We start from the raw sequence: 21,071 nt of genomic DNA, 5'->3' as shown, positions 1-21,071 counted from the left end.
GACAAATCCTCACATTTGGAGGAGGTATGAAAATACAGTCAAGCAGTTCACAGAAATTTCCTTTAATTTGTAATGTTGTTTCAAATTGGTTTGTATTGTGGTCATTTTGGAAACGTACAGGCTGCAAGGCATTTTTTAGAAATTTGAACTTTGGAGATTAACAGGGGAAGGGCAATCGGGCAAAACCCTGTGTTGAATTTTAAGCAGTGTTATAATTCGATACTCTCCCAGTGATAAGCTAGTATTATTGGATCTCAGATTTAATTTATGGTTTAGGCTGAATATAAAATACAAATCCATGTAGTTGGACACTTTTTGTCTCTACATACATTGTGCTCTCCAGAACTACCTGGCTCATGTTAATCCCTTAATGATGTTTAGGTTAGTTGTCTCCGATTTTGTAAAGACATTTAGGTATGTATCTTGTGGTGTTTGTTTTACTTAGGACTGTATGGTCAGTTAGGACTGGGAAACAATAGTAAGCAGACACTTCCAGTGCTTGTACGGACTTTAAAGAATGAGAAACTTTACTTAATTTGTTGTGGATCATTTGAAAGTGTAAGTAATTTAGCCAAATTTTCTTACTTTATATTTTAGTCTTTGCACCACTGTTGATACTTTCTTAAGGTGAGGAAAACATTTCTATTTTGCCCCATGCTCATGGTGACCATTCTTCTTGTGGCGACTGGTGTGGCTACTTAAAAAGTCCTGCGTCCTACAAACACAGAGGCCTTCCCCATGGCAAGGATCTGATGGACAAAAGGTTGAGGCAGTCACTGGAAAAGATCATAGTAGTAAGTACAGTGTACATGTATGCTGGCACAGCTCGCTCCTCACAAATTCCCAATGCCAACCATTTTACCTGTAGAGGAACACAACTCTTAGAAAATAGTGTTAGTGCTTATGATTGTATTCTAAATTAAATTAATAACTGCAAGGGATAACGCTATAAGTGTCAGAGGACTATCAACCTCTTTTTCCGTTTCACAAGCTTTAAGAGATACCAAATTGTAGTGAATAAAAACCATTTGCTTCTTCAATTTAGGTTTATGCTTCAAATGCCAAGAAGCTAGCTCCCCTTGGGTCGAGCCAGGCAATTCTTTAAAGTTTGCAAAGAAAATGGACAAGAAAATACTAATTTTGAAACAGAAACAGAAAACAAGAGAGTACAAGAAGAAAAGAATTGAGAAGAAAGCGAAGCAGTTGAAAAAGACAAAACAGCTTGAGAACAGAGAAGGACAACAGTATAGTTCTGGAATGGGCTTTGATGGACATGATGCTGCTCAGGAAATTTCAGCACCACCTGCAGCCTCAAAGATTGAGAAAGTATCGTTAACCAAAGACTATCATCAAATCATATTTGATTTGGAAACATCTGGAAGGGGTAATTAGCTTTGCAGGGTGAAGTTTGGCAAAAAAGTAACAAAGTGAATACAAGGCTGTGCTCTAAGGAAAATTGAATGGAGCCCAGTGCTCTGAAACTGTGAAATCTAGGGTGCCCAGCATATGCTTTGTATAAAAAAAAAACTAAAATTTCCGAGTCACCCAAGTGGAAAAGTAAGGCGCCAGGGGCCACTGGGCGCTGTTAGAGCACAGCCTTGGAATATAACCATGTTTGTCCCAGCAGGGTGTTTTGGAATTGCACATTAGAGAATAATTATATTTAATCATGGAATTGTTTTGCTATTTTTCTAGATTGCTGAATACTCGTCCTGCTAATTTGCATCCCATAGATTCCTTTGTTTTATCATGCCTTGTTCGTAAAGAAAATAGGTCAGATGCAAATTAGCAGGACAGGTGTTCAGAAATCACTGCTATTTTTATTTTAGATATACCCTGCATAGATGCACTAAGCCTTTTTATTACATTTTCCTTTGTAATATCTTTGTAAAGTATTAATTGGATTACAATATCTTAAAACAGGTAATGATGCTGAAATCCTACAAATGGCAGCAACAGATGGTAATGATGAGTTCTCTATTTATATCAAGCCTCGTAATGTACTATCACCAGAAGCATCTGCTGTGAACAAACTCACCTTCCAAAGAGCAATACTGTTTTATGATGGGAAGCCAATAACTGATGCTGTTGCAATTGATGTGGCACTGAAGACCTTCATTGAGTGGCTCAAATCAAGAATGCCTTGCATTTTAGTAGCACACAATTGCAAATCCTTTGATGCCAGGTTCTTGGTGCAAGCAGCAGAGAAAAATGGAGTCATGGATGACTTAGTTAAAACAGTTTCTGGCTTTACAGACCCTCTTTCAGCATTCAGGGAATTGCTTCCTGAAAGGAAATCCCAAAGCCAAGAAAACCTGGTACAAGGTCTTCTGGGTAAATCCTATGAAGCTCACAATGCTCTTGCAGATGTGCAAACACTTTACCAGCTGGTGAACAAGTTTCTAAATGTCAAACTGCTACAAAAGCACAGCTTCAAAGTTTCATGGGTGGCATCCTATCAGAAGCTCCTAAAAGAAAAGAAACTTCTGGTTAATACCCTGCAGCCATTAGTTAGAAAGAAGTACATTTCAGCCTCAATGGCCATTAAGTGTGCAAGCTCAGGTTTGGGTCTCCCTCACCTGAGAGTGGTATACCAAAGAGGCAAGGAAGAAGGGGTGAAGCAAGTTCTGATGGAGAGGTTTGACAACAAACCCAGAGTCTCCTCAAACAAGCGGGTGCTGGTGCAAATATGTCAGTACTTTACAGATAATGCAAATTAAGATTGTGATTTGTGCAATTAATGTTTTGAAATAATTTTTGCACGGAAAATGTAGTAGTCAGAATGAGGACCAGTGAGACATTGGAGTGTGGTTCTGAAGTATAAAAAGCAAATTTTAAAGTGCAGTTCGTATTTTTCAGAGTATACTACATTGTACTGTATATATCACTCCTGTTAGAGTGATGGGTGAAGAATTCACATTTTGCTGTGTATGGAAACCAAACAAGACAACATACAAAGAATACAAAGAATTTGGGTTGTCTGTCTAGCATGGGGTCCTTGACTCCTTTAAGGACTATCCCTATGGCATTTTTTTTTCTCCTTTTTCTCTCTCTTTTGTTTACTATGTTGCCATTAAATTGATAAATATAAATATAAATACGAATCAACAGTCTTTTCTTCAAGTTTTTTGTCAAACCTTTATTGCCCAAGCAAAACAAATCGAACCCTAGCTCACTGGAATTAACAAAACGCCAGCGCTACGAAATTGTTTCAACTATATGCTTATAACTTCAAAATCTCATCAAATCTTGACTTACCTCATTTTTTGTTATTTTTTCACCCTTTCCAAGTATGAATTTCTGTGTTGGTGACATCAAACACATAAAAACAACCGAAAAGAAGCTTATTATCGAGTGCATACTTCGAGCACGATGGACACCATTTTGTCTCGTCCCAGTCCCCTCCGTGCAAATTCTTCATCCTGACTACTATCTGAAAACTATGTCCACCTTTTACGGCAGTTTGTGAGGAAACAAGCACGGTGACACCCGATTTTTTTTTTCAGGTTTTTGCTATGAACAATCTAATAAAGAACATATTTGAAGAATAAAAAAAGTTTGACGGTAGAACATTTTTTTTTTGGAAAATAGTTCCGTATTTTGTGTATTTTGGCCAAGGCGAGGACTTCAAGCTAACCACGGAACTGTCCGAAAAAGGGCAAAATCCCCACAACCGAGCAATCAAAAACAGCTAAAATGAAGCAATACCGCTTATTTTGATAAAGGAACCTTCAATTTCAAAATAAAATTTTGTTTCTTTCAAGTAACCAAGGCTAAATTCTGTTGGAAGGTGATTCGAATTTTTAACGCACAACCAATAAAAATAGCCCATTTTATTAGCCTGCCGACGTATAAACAAGCACGGTGACCCCATTTTTTTTTTACATTTTTTTAATGTTTATATCATGAATGTTAATCATACCAAGTTTCAAAAAACGTTTGATAGTAGAACAATTTCAAGGGAATTACCTTAAGGCGATTCCCTTGTTTTGCACTGCGCAACCTTTTTTGCGCATAACATTGCGACATCCAAGATGGCGGCCGTTCTTCATGCTAGCGTGAGAAAAACAAACAAGGGCCGCTTTTGCAGAGCGAAAGCTTTTATTTGCAATAAGAATGCCGCAAATCGGCTGAAAGCTTCTGGTAATGCTCTGGTAAGACAAGAAAATGAAAAGAATGTGCGTGATCCGGAAGTCTGCAATGGATTTCCACTTCGCGGCCGTCGAGTTGTGGAATTCAATGTCCCCCTGTGAGGCAGCTCTACAGCTCTTCGACTGCATAAAAGAACCGGTGTCTGGGTTAGGATCACCACTGTACATATCCTCTTCAAACTCTGAGTGTGGAGAGACAAATACCTGTCGTACAAAGAAGACCCACCGTAGCACCGGAACAACGCGAGGGAGACCAATCTTTGATGTAAACACGAAGCTCGCTGCAGGTTTATTTACATTAAACGTGGCTAAAAATCTTGTTTTCCACCATTACAGCATCCATTTAACATCTAGCCAATTTGTTAATAAGTTGAATCGAAATATTTACAGGGATGCTACACGCAGGCATAGATCCTACCCACGTAAACGAGTAGTTATCATCCATCAATATACCATCACTTGGAGAGTCCACGCTGAAGGCTCGCGAGAGGGAAGTGGGGCTCCAAGTTGAAAAGTTGGCCAAGGAATCATGTCTGAAAAGTTTGGAAAGCGAAAGAAACATGTGGAAAGATGATAGTGAAAAGGAAAATGTGGAGATAGGAGCGTCATATGACATGGGATGGCAAAAAAGGGGAAAAGCCCACAACAGCCTGAGAGGTACACTGCAAATTCAACGTCTGAAAGAATTAAAAAGGGTGCATTTGGTTATGCATTTTCTTAGAAAGCTGCTGTTTTTTTCTCTGGATTGTTCTTTAGCTTACTGACAGTTTTGGTGTCAGCCAATGGTCAAAGTTAATGAACTAAATGATTAATAAATAAATAAAATATATCCTTACTTTCACCACTAGGTGTTGGCTCCATGGTTGGCCTAAAAACTGGCAAGGTGATTTGCTATGGTTCAAGGTCAAGGAAGTAATGTATAGAAATATATTTTGTCTACTAGCACCTTGTTGTAAACAACAAGAGCGATGTTTTTTTTTTTCAATTTGACCAAAAAGTACAGAATCATTCAACATATGACAGCACCCATATTTGTCTCCTCTTGAAAGTGTTACCCAGGACCTTTACTCATAATGTCTTTTGTAAAGGTGTGCAACAAGTGAAACTGCCAACAGACAGTCGAAAAACTCTCGCATGCACAACTGCAGGCTCAACTGGGAAGGCTCGTCAAAAGCTATGGAAGCTGATGTTTGTGTTGATCTAGTCAAAAGGTAATTACTAACCAGGTAAGTAATAATAAAAATAAAAAATAAAATAACAATTATAATAATAGTTGTTAACATGTCAAATTCACAGCTCTATTGCTGCAAAGAGAGACTTGTGGAATCTACCTCAACTGGTAGAGCGCTGCACTAGTATCGCAGAGGTCAGTGGATCGAGTCCCGTACAGGCCTGATTTTTTTTTTTCAGGTCTGATTTTCGCTATTGCATAAATAGCGCTATCTACTGCGAGGATCGCACATCATACGTATCTAATACCGCAGTGCAAAATATATGAACTTCATATATTCATTGCATCTTATATGCTTATAACTTCAAAATCTCATTAAATCTTGAATTACCCCATTCTATGTTATTTTTTCTCCCTTTCCAAGTATGAATTTCCGTTTTGGTGATATCAAACACATAAAAACAACCGAAAATAAGCGTAATATCGAGTGCATACTTCGACATCTGATGCCCGATATATTCTGTACGATTTCGTTCTTTGAGCGTGTGACGCCGTCACAGCCGTCACAGCCGTCACAGCCGTCACAGCCGTCACAGCCGTCACAGCCGTCACAACAGAGGGTAGACTGGGCTTGACTCACTCGTCAGACTGTTAAGGATACTCAAACGATTGACTGAACTTGACTCATTCATCAGACTGACTTTTAAGGATACTCAAAGGATTCATTTAGCCTAAGTCGAATTTGTTTACGAAGTACTTTGATTTCTTTGTTGCGAATTTTTTTAGTTACGGATGTGGTTACGTTGTGCGCGTATAAAAGCCTCGTTTAGCGTCGCTTTAGCTATTGTATGATTGTATTTCACCTGGATTAGGCTGGGTTGCACGAAAAATATATCTGGCATGGTATAAATCCACGGATGGGATGGCATTTGTCCGGAGAAGAAAGGAGTGCTGTTGAAGTTTCGGATGTGTGTTTTGTGGACAAGTCTCTTTTAAAATGGCAAATTTCCTTTGCGTAAGTTCTTGTTGAATGTTTCCGGAAATTTTGTTATAATTCCTTTTTGCACATAGAGCCGTTTAATACTGTTGAATTGCCAGTCAATAGTCGTTTAAATTTTCGCGAGCATTAGCGTGACCCCGCGTGAAACTGAATTAAATCTCGAAATGTACACCTCTGTTCGTTACCATCTAAATGTACAGCCGGTTAACCATTTGTTCGTTACCTTGTTTTTGTGAACGTAAGTCTTTCTCTATAATCTGTTATTTATTATTGTTTTTGTTGATAATTATTGGACACAACTCCTTTTAGTTGACTTTGTTTTTTAATTTGGAAGTTGTCATTCTTAGGTCTCGTTTAGTGGCTTTGCAGTCGCCTTTAACGAAGTCCATGGACTTAATTCAGGTAAGTGGTACCATTCCAGTATGGGGCCATGAATATAAATAAAAGCAATTATTTCCAAAAGGTAACTGTTATTTTTCGTCCTGTCGAGTTTGGAGTTTACAGCTACTCTATAATTTGAGCAGGTCGAGGGGACGCGAAGGTAGGTGGCGCATTACGGCTATTGGAATATAGTTTAAATTTTATTTGTATATAAGGCCCAAATCGGCCATTTCTTTCCATAATTAAGGTCGAGTGATAAAGCTATCTTTGAAATGTAAACTTTATTTGGCCTCTTTTATTTGTGATTTAAATTCTCTTCTAAATATCTCATTAATTTCTCGCAGTTGCGTCGGCCACCCTGCAGATGGCCACCAAAACTAAAAGGCGCTCATAGTTTTCGTGAAGATAATGAATGTAAAGTACTTGAATTAATTAGCATTAGAAAAAGCCCCGCTTGACTACATTTAGGGAAAAACTAGGTGATCAAAAGCTTCTTTTTCTAACGTGGGCTTTTAAAGATAATTTGAAACCACAATGAGTAGTAATAACGCGTTGTTTATTTGCAATCTTGCACACTCTTGTGGTCGAGAACTGCTCCCGGTGGACGAAGCCCCTATGACTGCACTTGTTAAAGAGGAAAACTAGTTCTGCAAATACACGTTTACACATTTGTATTTTGAAATATCACTTGTGGTGTTTATCCCTGCACTTACCACGTAAAATTCGTGCTATGATTTGTTTAATACACTACAATCCTCGGGGGGCCATTAGTTGAATTCCTGGGCGAATTTGGTGTACTGTTGTACCCTCCTTCAGGCGTTACTTGGCAAAACCATTGCACTTCGGCTTTGTTAAGTATAGTTGTTTGGCCATTGCACTGACCGTGGCCGAGGATGCCCTATAAAAAAAAGCAAAAAAAAGGAAACCGACTAATACTGAAAAGAATATGAATCTAGCAGCCATTTCGGGTCTATAGTTTCGTTTTAGATCCAAAATTCAAGAAGGAAGCTTTTTGTATCTTTATTTTGTAAATCCTTTGTAAAAATTAAGATGTGTTTCTTCTCCTCAGGATTAAGTGAGAAAAGAGTGACAAATGCTTTCTGGAATGGAGAGCTGGAAGCTGAACTAAGAGAAAGAAAGGCACTTGACATGTTGTGGATGATGTTTGTTGATGCTGACAGAGAGGCAATCATGGCTCACATTGACAAGCTTAGAGCCCAGGCAAATTATTCACATCCTCGTGGAGACTGCACTGAAGACTGTAATGCTAGAGGTGATGAATGGCAATGTAAACTGTTCCCTCTTTTTGCAGTTGTTTTTTTCCCAAACCTTCATTTTGCATGAAATGTAGTTTCCTATTAATGCTGAAACCAGAGGAGCCAATAGCAGATTGGATTGGAGGATTTTCTAAGTCATTTATAAATACAATCTGTGATTAGGAATGACTCTTTCATTATTATTTTGAAAGGATGTGGTAAGCTTTGGGTTGCAGACGGGTAGTGGAAGTTGATGTTCGCACATTGTATGATGAAGAGAAAGGTGCAAGCCCTAATGTTTATTTTCTGATTCATATCATTAAGAGTTGAAATCCTTGTTTTCACTCATCCACCTTCAATATTTTTGAGAAAGGTCAACAAAAAGTGTTTTACATTACTCTCTGGGCATTTGATTATCATATTTTTTTCTCTTCTTTAAGCTTTTTCACTTTTCTTTTAAAAGAAAATACATCACATTCATAGTTTAAAATTTGTTGTAAATTACTATGTTCACTTTCTTATTGAACTGCATTTGTTTTGTTGCTATTTAAAAATAACAATAAATTTCATAGATGCATAAAATTTTGAAGGACCAGTGTGAAAAAAATCTGATGGGGTCAAGGTTTGGATGAATCAGTTTGGACTCTAATGGATTCTGATATTATGAATGTGCTTCCACTGAATGTGATTTCAGTTATGTTTGCTATGGAGCCCTTATATTTGAGAATGGCACACTTTTTAAAACATTTGACAATTTAATAATAATCATTTGGTCATTACTGTTGAATCTCCTTTTTTTTAACATTTTTTCATTAGAATGTTATCAATGGACTTCCCCTGGTAAATTATCCTGATGTCTGCACTGCTGCCCATGTCCATGGAATGGCATTTTGCCAGTAACATTTAGATTTTCTTTCCTCCAGGCATCCAAGTATTCCTTCTGATATTAGAGGCTTTTTAAAACATTGTGGTGTTTTAAAGGATGCAAGTGCTGTTGAAGGTAAGTGGTGATTTACATTCGGATGTTTACGATTCATTTCTTCATGTCATCAACTTCGCATGAAGGATGAATAGATGTTCCTTAATTTTCTTGTGCAACCATTTTCATCTTTTCCTGCTATACCAAATGAAAAATCAAAAATATGTTTCGATAAAAGATCCGACATGTTACCCTTTTGATATGTGGGTTGCCAGATGGTGCAAATAATTGCACTTGCTAACTGATAGAAGAGGTTGAGTATCAGATGACTCAAGTTGAAAGTTTCCCAAAGTATTTGTGTGAGCAATCTTCTTAGCTAGAGGATCATGTTGATATTGGTCAGTACATGTTATTTCACTCTCATGTCTGGTAATTGCTGTATGCAATTTCAATTCTGGGCAGTGCTTTTTAGCACTACTTCCTTCCAGTTAAAATGCGAGCACTCACTTATTCATATACTTATTCGTATTTTTTACTTCTCAGTTGCCGACAATATCACCCTAACCACTGATGAAACTAAAAAGGTAGAATCTGTGGTAGACTCCATTTTGGATACTACAAGTACACCTGTAGGTCAATCAGCAGTGTTATCCCAAGGTAAACCTATCCCCTAGGCCCTCCATAAGTTTGCCTATTCATTTCCAATTGCGCATATTTAACTTTTTGTACAGCTGAAATGTTTCTGAAATTGTAAAGGCATCACCCATGACAAGTTTGAAAGCAATGCAGCTTTAATTGAAAAAATTTTGTTTTTAGTGTGTCGTTTTTAAGTGCATGACTCCTGTTATCTTTGACTTCTCCCTGAGCCTGTTGATGTCAAACATATTCCACATTGTAGGTTAAGGGCTGCATAATGGTTCTGAAATCATATAAATAGGTTTGCCTTTTTATGATATGCTACCATACCATGTTTCATTAGCTTTTAGTTACATTTGAAGTGCCAAAAGAAAAAAAACTCATTTTTTCTTGCTCACACAACAGGAAATGAAGAGATTTTATCTCAACCTACCTCGGCTGCATTACTAGCTGACTGTGCAGAGGAAACACCAACATCTTGTAATAAAGAAACTGGTGAAAAAAAACGCCTGCAGAAATGGTCCCGTGGACATTTTTTTATTGTTCAAGGCAGTGGATTTATTGACAAATGGAATCCCCTTTTCCGGTATGCGAACCTTGGTTAATCTTCTTTCACTATATATATAGCTGTTTTGAAATGTTGCCCTTTCCGCTTACATATATATGTATGATTTGAGTCATGTTTCCCCGGACAATTTTCTTTTTAATGATAATATCTGCAGATCGATTGTCAAGTTAAAGATAAATAGACGCAAACAGTATCACATTAAAAATGTTGCTACTGCTTTGACTTAATTTGCAGAGTTGATTTGATTCATCTTTGAGCCAGTCAAGCAGAGTTTGCATTTTATGTACTTTAACTCAGGTGTACATTTCTCTTACCTGTACTTATACAGTTAAACATGTAAAATTGGACCTCAGTGTAGGTTTAGCCATGCCTATGATTATTGAAATGAGTCATGAGAATTTTGTTATCTAATATGCTAGACTCTCCATTAAGTTAAACCAGAGGTATCAATTTTATTTAATGTTTTCTTATGAAGGGTTATATATTTATTTCATGCCAACAGGGTGGAGAGTCCATCACAAGCATTTTTGATAATAATTAATTGGCTCTTAATCGTTTTGAAGGCCTTATGACCATCTTCTTGGGGTGATATATACTTGGCATACGACAACATGTGTCATGTTGATGGCATGAAAGCTGCGTCCAAACCATTGCCACTTAACCACCACCATTTGACAAAATGTGGTCTGGAATAAACACTCATAGATAGTTTGCACCTCAAGAACCATAGAGATCCACAGTGCAAGACAAAGTACAATCCAGCCCAACTAAAGGAGGAGTTACCAAATGTTAACACTATGGCAGCAGAGCAGACCTTTGTTTGGCTTTCCCGTTTCTGTAATCATATGTGATTCAACATGTATATTCACTTCTATATTATGCAAACCTCATTACACTTTGCCTTTTCCTTAAAACATGTCTTTTGACAACCAGTTTAATAAGAAAGCTCTGTAAAGATGAGGCAAATTGACAGCTAATGAAGGAACCAAATTACTATATTGCTAATAGCCCAGTTTCCCTTCATTCTCAAACATGACAAACAGTGATTATCAATAGATAGTTAGGAGAAAAGGTTGTGTGGATGAATAAAGTAATCATGCAAGAGAAAAGAATGCCTTAATCTACTTGTTCTGTGGTAATTTAGAGATAATTTTGGTGAATTGGTATGTGATCGGTATTCATGGGTTTAAAGTGCAATCTTGAGATAAATCCATCTCTCTTATCCCCTTCCACTGCACTCACCATGGATTTTCTTTCGGGACTCTTGTCAACTTTAGACACTTCACGTGGAAGAACCTGTTTCCTGGACACTGTTGGGAAGGAGCAGTGCACCAAATAATCGAATAGTTTTGGTGGCAATGATTCTTATTATTACTCAGCTCGCGTTTCTACGTAGCTGCCACTTTGCTTAGTATCTGCATGTTATGACCTTGCCTGATTTAACTATGAATCCCACTTGCCATTGTGTGGAAAACAACACTAATTGTCATCATTTATTGTAGACTCATTTCTGCTTTTATATTCCAAATAATGAATATCAGACAAGAAGTTCTGTTAAAGACGAATTGATGTTAAATATTTATTCTTACTTATTCTTACTTAGATAATGCCATGTACTACTTATGGAAGTACCTAATAAAGTTGTTGTTGTTGTTGTATAAAATTTCATCAAAATATTATTCCTAATGATGTCATTTTTCTCCTGCACTAATGATTTTTTTATCCGTGTTTTTACAGTTTAGTTAGGGGACCTTTCATAGGTATAGCCTCGTGGTTCACTTTTTCAAATCTGTTGCGTGTATCATAGGTTTGAGCGGATATGTAGTTGAATAAAATATTATTAATATCCGACAGTTTTAAAAGGTTATGTTGCCATAAGATCATACAAAGACTGGGGACTGGGGCGATAAACATAACCCAGGCTGCACGTAGGATTAAAATCTTCCTAAACTTTGAGAACGTAAATAAAGAAATAAATAAAAAACATGAAATAATAAAATACGTCTATATATATATATATATTATGTGGCAGTTAAAATGTCTGGATGCCAGAACTCTTATACACGAAAGCTGGGCGTCTTGGACCTGGCCAGCTAACAAGTTTAGAATTTACATATGTACCCCCCCCCCCAAAAAAAGAAAAACTTATACAAAATGATAAAAAAAAAACTTCTAAAAAAAAAAGCCCTAGTGGCTAGTTCCTAATGTCTTAAAAACTCAACAAAATAACATATGGCTAAGATGAAGTCTTCAACTCATGACTTTCAAAGATCTTGAGTGAACTGCTGACTACAGACTTCTGCATTCTACCTAACACTGCTGTACTCCTTTCTGATCCAACAAGCTCCCTGACGCTCTTCTTGAGGTCTTTTGAGTACCCTCCCAGGACATCGATGATTATGTTGTACTGAATGATATTAAAACCCGGGTACTGTCTCTTGAGCTCTAGAAGAAGCGGGGCGTACTTCATGATCTTCTCCTCGTCTTTGTGGTCCATGGGCAGCTCATCTCCAGTAGTGTTACCATCTTGCGCGCCTTGTCCACTAATTATATTGATAATAATATATTGTTATTATTATTATCATTATTATTATTAATATTATTATTATAAAAGTTTCGATAGCTTTTTATCTTACGTGAAAAAATTGTCCGTTAATGCAACAAAATGGAGTCGCTTGTTGGTCAGGACCCACGCTCGTTAGTCTTTATAGCGGAGCTCGCAGCGAAGCACGTCATCATAAAAATGGTAGTAACACATAAAGCCGAAAAATTGTGACTTATAACTGTATGGATGTCTGTACAAGGTGTTACTTGCATATTAGTTCGATTTGAAAAGTTGATTTCGACCTAAAAGTTAACGAGCCTTTCGAGAAAACGAGCCACTGGAAGCTTTATCAAATTTTTAGAACTTGCGTGGCTTAATCAAAGTGGGTGCTTATTTGAAGAGGGTTAGGGTGAGGAATGTTGGGAGCTTATTCCAGTAATAAAGGACTAATTGAGGGTGCCGACTGTCACAACCAAATACTGTCACGATTAAACACTATCATAAAAGAACTTAGTCTTTTCTTCACAATTATTCTTGTCAACTTCTAAGCTACTCTAAAGGGCTATAGGATAAGTCATGGTACTGATAAAGGATAAATTTCGACATGCTACAACCTGTCAAGGTGTGTAAAGTCCTTACGACTTAATATATCGATCTAGCCACGCCTAAAAGTGGAGCTCGCAGTTTTATTATTTTGTGTACGTCTCAAAGGCACAATTCCTGTCTTATATACTGGGTAACTGTATTTTCTGTAGAAGATTTGTGTATGGCTTTCAGCTTAATATTTTTCTATCTCTACGGGTGTTTGTGCGTGTGTCTAGTTGTTTTTTTCATAATAATAATGATACTAATAATACCGTATTTGTTCGCCTATAAGCCGAGCGATTTTTCCAACAAATCAAACTGAGAACAGGTAAATTCTCGCCAAGGAAGGGGGTTCGGCTTGTAGCAGTGTATTTTCGCCAAAAAATATTTAAGGGTGCTTAACAAGATTCGAAATTCAATGTTTATTCGACTGTAAGCCGAGCGATTATCAACAAACACAAATTTCCGAGATCACGAAGGGTAGGTACATGTAAATCATTGTTGGTTCTGCTCGACGGAAGCTCGAATCGCATAGGAGTTTCATCCATATTGAACAGCCTGGAGAGCGAATGGCCATACCGCTGCCAAAGTGCGATCACGAACTGATGGAACTGGATGATCTTTTCTTCCAGATCTTGTGGGAGTCGCTGGGCCAGGGTTGTCCTAGTGCGAAGGCTGATGGAATGGCGCTTTTTCCATCTCTGGTAGCAACCCAGTGAGGCTTTGAAGTCTGGATCACTGCTCAACTCCTTTGCCTTTAGCCGTAGAATTAATCCGCTTACGGCAATTCCTGTATAAGATAACAGAGATCAATTGTTTGACTTGTTTTGACGACATGAAAAACTGGCCAATCAGAAGCGGTCATTCCCACGGTTTCTGTAAACATTGCAACACGATCTGACAGATATCAGTTGATCGAAGCTTTTCATTGTTTTAAAGAAGCGAAAGACCTACCTTGACTCCCCTGCTCTGAAAACCAGTCCAGTAGTGTTTGATCCAATTCAGGATACTTTGGCCAAAGGCAGCCCATCGTCTTTCGCTTTGCTGACATTTTAAGCTCACCATAAAACAGGTTCGCTTAATCTTTTCGCCAGCGACGCACCATCGATTCACTGATTCCGTAATCTCTAGCGATGTCGGAGTTGTTCTCGACGGCCTCTGCTTCAGCAACGACTTTTAGTTTGAACGCTAAGTTGTATGAAGAACGACGAACTTTCGGCATGATGATCGATTACGATAACTTTGAAAGAGAGCGATTGTTTGAGACAGGATTCTGAACTCAGGTGAATGTTTTGTTATGTCACGCATGGTTCTATTTATTTACACATTAAATTCAACTTATCTGTGACTTGTTGTTACTTTCAATTAAACGACCAATAACAACTGAGTAAATAACCTACTTTTTGGTTACATGTTTCCCGAGGGGGAAGCTCCTTTTGTTTTCGGTTTATGTTAATTCATCTCAGTTAACGACACGCGTGGAGTACTTTGCAATTATTAGGTCTCGGCTTATAGCCGAATGTTTTTTGTTTATTTTTTATTTCAATGCAAAGCTGCTGACATGAAGAAGTTTAGGGTCTCGGCTTATAGCCGAGATCGGCTTATAGGCGAATAAATACGGTAATTTAAACATATTTATACAGGATTGCTGCTTCAATTTAGGAAATAAAACTGCTATCAATGCGGGTCCTGTTGAAAAAAATAAATAGAAATCAATTTAGAGTAAATTATAAAATAGTTACAATAAACGAAAGTAAATTCGTTTATTGTCACTAGTTTTTTCAACAAAAGTATTATGGAAATGTAATAAAATGCTTTAAATAAATTTATCAAAAAGAAAAAAAAAAAAGTACAACATGTACATTGACCTTTTAGGTCCGATTCCTACCATAAGAAAAAATAAAGTGGAAGAAAACTCGCAAGTTGCAAGTTTCGCAAATTTTTCGGAAGACCAGCTCCGGCAAATTTTGGCCGAAAGAAACTCAAACATTTCATCTTGACACAATTCATTCAGCTTCGATTTTCTCCAGTATCTCAGTGTATTTTTCGCTTTTCGTTTAAAGATATCGGTTAACTGGCTTGTGACGATCTGTGACGGTGTGTAACGGCCAGTTACTACTTGTGACGCCTTGTTACGGCTTGTTACTGTGTGCAGTAAATGGTTTGAACCCGGGGGTAACATGTGAAGGTGTAGTCTGATCGTCCGGGTGAGTGTAGTCCTGAGAAGGACTGTTGTTGGTGGCAGTGACTGACGTTTCGACAACCTGTGCGGAAGTCATCATCAGAGTCAAGTGAATGATTGTTGTCAGTAGAACTGTAATAAGTTGGGAAAAGGACATCTGCGTGGTGCTATCATTGCTCATGTTTGGGGATATCCCATCCCTGATTTTTATTTGACTAGATGGGCACAGCAGTACACAGGCTAATTACAAGCTTTTGGTTACTCCTCATGACTTACTGTTAACTGGGAATTAACAGCTGACTTAATCTAATCAATTTGCTCCTGAACATTTTTTAACTTCATTTGTTCGACTTCAGAAAATACTTCTGATAATTTCCCTCTGACATTTCTAATTTGGAAGATTAATCATCATAATCATTATGTTCTTTACACCTCCATAAACACCAACAAGAGTTCTTTGTTTATAACTCAGGCAGCTTATGAATATAAGAAATCAAGTTTAGAAGATAGTTGATTCATTCAAGGCTGGTGCAATACGAGAAAAGACAATGCAGTGCTTTATTCACATAGATTAAATTATATTATAATAATTATTTTACCTTACAGTAGTTTTGTTTCTTAAAAATTTGTTTTCTAGTAGTACCAATATGGTAATGTTACTTTGTGAATCAGGGAGCTAAATAAAGAAGAAGTATTCTGTTAGCTCAGTACATTTTATGTTGCAGATGGCATTAAGTTAGTAAAGAAAGAAAAGAAAAAGCAAAAATAAATAAAATAAAATGATTAGTGAGGGAAAAGCAGCTTAAAATAAAGACATACTACAAATTATTCATAATTGTGATGAGAAATACTTGTTGGGAAAGTAAAACTATTGCTCAGAAATAAAATTGCAGCTTCTCAGAAAAAAAAAATTACAAACTAAGGTGGAAAGTGAAAACTTCTTTATTATCATTATAATGAGCATTTTGTACTTAAAGCATACCTCGGTTTATTCTTCCTCTAGTTGAGCCAGTCTTTGTACTTTTGGGGGCTTCAGTCCTATGCATGGTACAGTCATAGGTTTTTTGGCCAACTATGATACATACAGTAACTAGTGGGGATAGGGTGGCCGTGCTACACGGGCATGTGTTGTCTTCTTTTCGGCGAATCTGACCGAAATGCCGTTGACATGCCGATTTATACGGCTCAAGCCACTGCTTTACAGACCTGATAGTGCAGCGTCCTCGGATCACCGCCTCAACCATTCAAAAATCGTCTCATTGTTAGCCTTGATGCATAAGCTCTTTTATAAACAACAAACCTTAGTTGCCACGGAGCCGCCAGCGAAAAACAACAATTTCATATCGTGTGCAACTTCAGTTCGGCTTTGGCAAATTATATAATTGAGCTTTAAAACTATCCAAAAGGTGAGCCGAGTTTCAAAGCTAAGTTTACAGTATTCTTTCTAAGTTTTGACTTTTTACGCTGTCGATTTGACTGACGGCGAAAAACATTGTAAAAGTTACCGGCATTTCGTGGATTCGTTGAGGTGTCCGCTGACCAGTAAAATACTGTATCGTGCCCTAAAAAACGTATTTCCGCGGTGTCATCTGGCATGGTATAACACACAGCGTTTGTATTCACTTAAATATTAACGTACGACTAGCGCAAGAAAGGTGCCGTTTTGATTACAAAACAAACTAAGATCGTAATACTCACCTCTAGCGACACTTTTCCAAACTCTCATGTTGCCATCAATGTCTCCCAAACATCATTTCTTTCTCAAACGAAGCAGACGAGTGTAAATCGAAACGAAGAACGCGTCGTGGCGGTTGAATCAAAAGTCGTCTCCAAAGCTCAGAATATTTACCGCGCTAACGACAAGTTTTCTCGTATTTCTCGGCATTTCTTTGGGGAAAAACTTCGGATTGTTCAAATTTTCAATTTCCAAAGCATAAAAAGGAGATATTTGTGTTTAGGTGCAAAAATAATAGAAGATTTTCAGATCCTTTCTTGTTGTTATTCAACTGAACAGGAAAGAACCACGCATCACGTACGCGCCGAAATTTTTGATCTTGTTGTAATGACATCTCGCACATGCGCAGAGGTTATTCTGCCCTGTCACTACGATCTGTAAACCATGTCCACCTTTCACTGCAGTCTGTGAGGAAACAAGCAGGGTGACACCCGATTCTTTTTTCAGGTATTTGCTTTGAACAATCTAATAAAGAACATATTTGAAGAATAAAAAAAGTTTGATAGTAGAACATGAGTTTTTTTTTGGAGAATAGTTCCGCACTTCAAGCTAACAACGGAACTGTCCGAAAAAGTGGAAAATCCCCACAACCGAGCGATCAAAAACAGCTAAAATGAAGCAATACTGCTTATTTTGATAAAAGAACCTTCAATTTCAAAATAAAATTTTGTTTCTTTCAAGTTACCAAGGCTAAATCCTGTAGGAAGGTGTCTAGCTGCTACACATTTCCTTGTAAATAAGTTATAAGAATTTGGTGTTAGATCAAGAGAACAACTTCTACATGATAAGTTCAAGTATTCTCATTACCTGTTGAATCATGTATGGGCTTTAAAGGGAGAAGATACATGTTTAAATCATTTCTGGGAGTTAAAGGGCTAAGCAACTAGGCGTATTACTACTCCCCCAAGATGGGATGCTAGTCCATTGCAAGGTTATCCCCTTCCCCCAGCATTTTATCACTTGGCAGGCTTTTCATCTGTACTCCTGGTTACAGAGAGGCACGTGATAGAAAAGAAAGCTGTGTTTTGCCCAAGTGGACACAGCAAAATGACCCAGCCAGTTCTCAGACCCAGACCTCTTGACCCGCAGTACAGCATACTAACCATTGGGTTACTGCATCTCCCACTGTATACAATACATTTAATCTTGCATGAATGTTATTCTCACTGAATTTTTTTTTTATGTTCTAGGTTGACCTGGACCGTCTTATTAATCCTGAAGAGACATATCATTACTTGCCTATCACCGCTGAAATGTTTGGGCTTTTAGAACAGGTGAAACCTGCTACGTACTTTCATTGGTGACGATTTGGATTTCCCACAGGCAATTAACTGTTCATGCAGTCCTGTCACAACATGACCATGGCAATGGAAATGTTAAAAAAATGTTTCGGTATAAGAAATGACAGCAGTTTTAAGAGATTTAAGTATTTGAAGGAAAAGGCTATCACTCAACAGAAAAGAATGATTTTCTCCAGTCAGGTCTTTTTTATCTCGACTGGTAAATTTTATACAGTGAGGATCCTTGCCTTTGTTATCAGTGGTGTAATGAATAATGTAGGTTCTGCATTGTTGGAGGTTATTACAAGATAATTTGGTTGTATCAACTGGGTTAATAAATATTAATTGGCCGCAGCAAAGAATTTCTAAAGCTGATATTCCAAGGTTAAGCCCTTTATCAGAGCAAATGGTGAAGGGTTAATACTTGAAACATCAGCTTCAGAAATTGTTTTCAGCATCCGATTGGCATGTACATTATCAACTCAGCTGATGAAACCAAATTATATGTACTTATAACTCCCCCCCCCCATCTGCCCCATCTGATGCAGCACAACATATGGGTATCTTCAAAAAATTAAGCGTGTGGGAACATCTTCCATTGCACCACTCCCTTGGCAGGATTAACTCTGCTACCCTTAGGCTTAGGCAAGTTAAGCCAATAATTTATATCCGCTTTGTAATACTGAGCGTTTTAAAAATGCTTTTATTAATAGACTTGGTTTTAAGCATAACTTAGCTGTAAGTAATTAATACACATTTTAGCCCATTACACTTTATATGTAACACTTGATATGTATTTTATCAGTGAAATAAAGACTATTTACTATTTTAATTTACAACAGTTTCCCATCAGAATCTTACCCCCTTTATTCATTCAATGAATGAATTGTTTTCTTGCAGCCCTTAAAAAAAGCTCGTGCTCTTTGCATGGCTGCCAGTATATCCCAATCAGTTGGTACCAAAGATATGCTGGATAATGGATTGTGTGCCCTAAGTGATGCTGTTCACTCATTGTGTGACATTCTGGACTTGTCACATGCTTCAATTATTCTGTCTCATACAAGTAACCTGGTTGATAGATTTGAGCCCTGCAGTACTTCATGGGTTCAGTTCTTGTTGGCCAAGAGTCACTATTTGCTAGTCACAGGAAAGGTATGAAAAATCAAAATCATTATTAACCCTATCACTGCTTTAACTAACTCTACTTACTGTCTGCCAAACACTTCTCGTGATGTAAGTTTGGAAAATTTGGTATTGGATTAACTAAATAATCCTCTACAATTGATTTTTTTCTTTATTCTCCTCACTTGTCTGCTTGACATTGTACTGATGTTGTAAGGAGAATTCCTGTCTTGGTCTCTGACATGGGAGTCAAAGGGTTAAACAAGCATTCATCATGCAGGCATACATGTATACGTGGTACTCTAGCTCCATGTTGGTGATTTTTCTTTGTGCTGAAGAACTTGGAATAGCTTTAGGCAAGGAAACTGTGGGCCAGCTAGCCTCTGAGAGCAGCAGGGAAATCCAATTTGTATAGTAATCACATGATTTTGAGTGCAATTTGGAATAAATAAGCACGAGTAAATTTTTTCAAAGACTAACAAAATTTCATGAGCCCATAGGGTGAGTGCAATTTGTGATCTTTGAAAACATTTACAAGTGATTATTTATTCCAAATTGCACGAGAAAATCATGTGATTATGTATTAATAATATACATGAAAAAATACGAGGTAGCTTCTCATAACTACGCGGAAGAAAAGCGCATGCATCACATGCAAAAATAATTTATTGAAATCCTGCAAGTGACATTGACCTTGACATTGACATTGACCAATTATTCTGACCAATCAGAATGTCTGGTTTGTTTCTTTCTTTGCACTGAATTAACCCTCTTCTGTACTGAATTAACTCTCTTCTGCACTGAATTAACTGAAAACTGCGCTCATCTTAACCAATCAGACCTGAGAAATTTTTTCATGTATATTATACAATATACGGTATAGGAGGAAATACCAATTAAACAGGTCTATAATAGTCAGTACGTGTAAACACGGGATTGTTCAGTTTGTGATGTGTGTGTCAGTCGTGGTTTTCATTGATTAATGTTGAGTATGCGGAAGGGGAGGTCTCCCTGAAGGAAGCACTGCAGAGTGAAGTCTTCACACACAAGAGTTACAAGTCCCACCTGTTGAAAGCCAGATGGAAATCAATTTGCTGCGAATATGCAATGCTCCCACCCACAATCCACAAATTTAAGATAACAGTTGGTAAGTTCACTCTTCTTCTTTGGAAATTCCTCTTTCCAAAACTTAGATCTACTCTTCTCCACAGTTATTCAGTAACTTTTTCATAATGGAAATGGGAATTTAGCAGTGGATATTCCATAAGATGGCTCTTCTTGTCCACTGATACTAGGTCTAATTGGAATTTGGAGTGTTTGTTTTTGGAGACCTTTAGAAAGATCCTTGGAGCAAGGAAGAAAACTAACAACAAACTCAACCCACATGTGACACCAGGTCCAAGAATTGAACTAATGGGAGGCGAGTGACCTCACCACCGCCCAATCCCAGCTCCCCAATATTGATTTTTTATTTCATTGTTTTCATAAACCGTCGCCAAGTGACCTGTGAAAATTTAGGCAGACTTAGTACCAACAAAAC

General features: G+C 37.6%; 2 protein-coding genes, 2 long non-coding RNA genes and 1 pseudogene across 4 annotated transcripts; 3 read left to right on the top strand and 2 right to left on the bottom strand.

Moving 5' to 3' along the window:
• Positions 1 to 244: 244 nt before the first annotated feature.
• Positions 245 to 2,175, bottom strand: LOC148715781 (uncharacterized). The gene is made up of 2 exons (XR_015995850.1): positions 2,039 to 2,175; positions 245 to 862 (listed from the first exon to the last, which is right to left on the bottom strand). It is a non-coding gene; the product is annotated as an uncharacterized LOC148715781 (long non-coding RNA).
• On the top strand, positions 656 to 3,123 carry LOC148715780 (maternal protein exuperantia-like). Its single transcript, XM_088746507.1, has 3 exons — positions 656 to 794; positions 1,046 to 1,384; positions 1,924 to 3,123. Exons 2-3 carry the CDS (start codon positions 1,120 to 1,122, stop codon positions 2,718 to 2,720), a joined length of 1,062 nt encoding a protein of 353 aa, XP_088602633.1. The 5' UTR covers positions 656 to 794; positions 1,046 to 1,119; the 3' UTR covers positions 2,721 to 3,123.
• Positions 3,124 to 4,705: 1,582 nt separating this feature from the next.
• On the top strand, positions 4,706 to 10,996 carry LOC148715779 (uncharacterized; annotated as a pseudogene).
• Positions 10,997 to 11,647: 651 nt separating this feature from the next.
• LOC148715778 (uncharacterized) lies at positions 11,648 to 17,544 on the bottom strand. Its single transcript, XR_015995851.1, has 2 exons — positions 17,093 to 17,544; positions 11,648 to 12,625 (listed from the first exon to the last, which is right to left on the bottom strand). It is a non-coding gene; the product is annotated as an uncharacterized LOC148715778 (long non-coding RNA).
• Positions 14,144 to 21,065, top strand: LOC148715777 (uncharacterized). Its single transcript, XM_088746508.1, has 4 exons — positions 14,144 to 14,495; positions 18,320 to 18,403; positions 19,310 to 19,561; positions 20,522 to 21,065. Exons 2-4 carry the CDS (start codon positions 18,383 to 18,385, stop codon positions 20,762 to 20,764), a joined length of 516 nt encoding a protein of 171 aa, XP_088602634.1. The 5' UTR covers positions 14,144 to 14,495; positions 18,320 to 18,382; the 3' UTR covers positions 20,765 to 21,065.
• The last annotated feature ends 6 nt before the right edge of the window (positions 21,066 to 21,071 follow it).

Source organism: Stylophora pistillata, unplaced genomic scaffold (assembly GCF_964205215.1).
Source record: "Stylophora pistillata unplaced genomic scaffold, jaStyPist1.2 SCAFFOLD_245, whole genome shotgun sequence".
Lineage (NCBI taxonomy): Eukaryota > Metazoa > Cnidaria > Anthozoa > Scleractinia > Pocilloporidae > Stylophora > Stylophora pistillata.
This window is presented reverse-complemented; position numbering and strand designations above follow the sequence as displayed.

Coding starts and splice junctions, on each gene's coding strand:
- LOC148715780 (XM_088746507.1), top strand. CDS start 1,120: ATGGACAAGAAAATACTAATTTTGAAACAGAAACAGAAAACAAGAGAG. Junction 1,385..1,923: donor TTTGGAAACATCTGGAAGGG/GTAATTAGCTTT, acceptor ATCTTAAAACAG/GTAATGATGCTGAAATCCTA.
- LOC148715777 (XM_088746508.1), top strand. CDS start 18,383: ATGTTTGGGCTTTTAGAACAG. Junction 18,404..19,309: donor TGTTTGGGCTTTTAGAACAG/GTGAAACCTGCT, acceptor GTTTTCTTGCAG/CCCTTAAAAAAAGCTCGTGC. Junction 19,562..20,521: donor ATTTGCTAGTCACAGGAAAG/GTATGAAAAATC, acceptor ATTAATGTTGAG/TATGCGGAAGGGGAGGTCTC.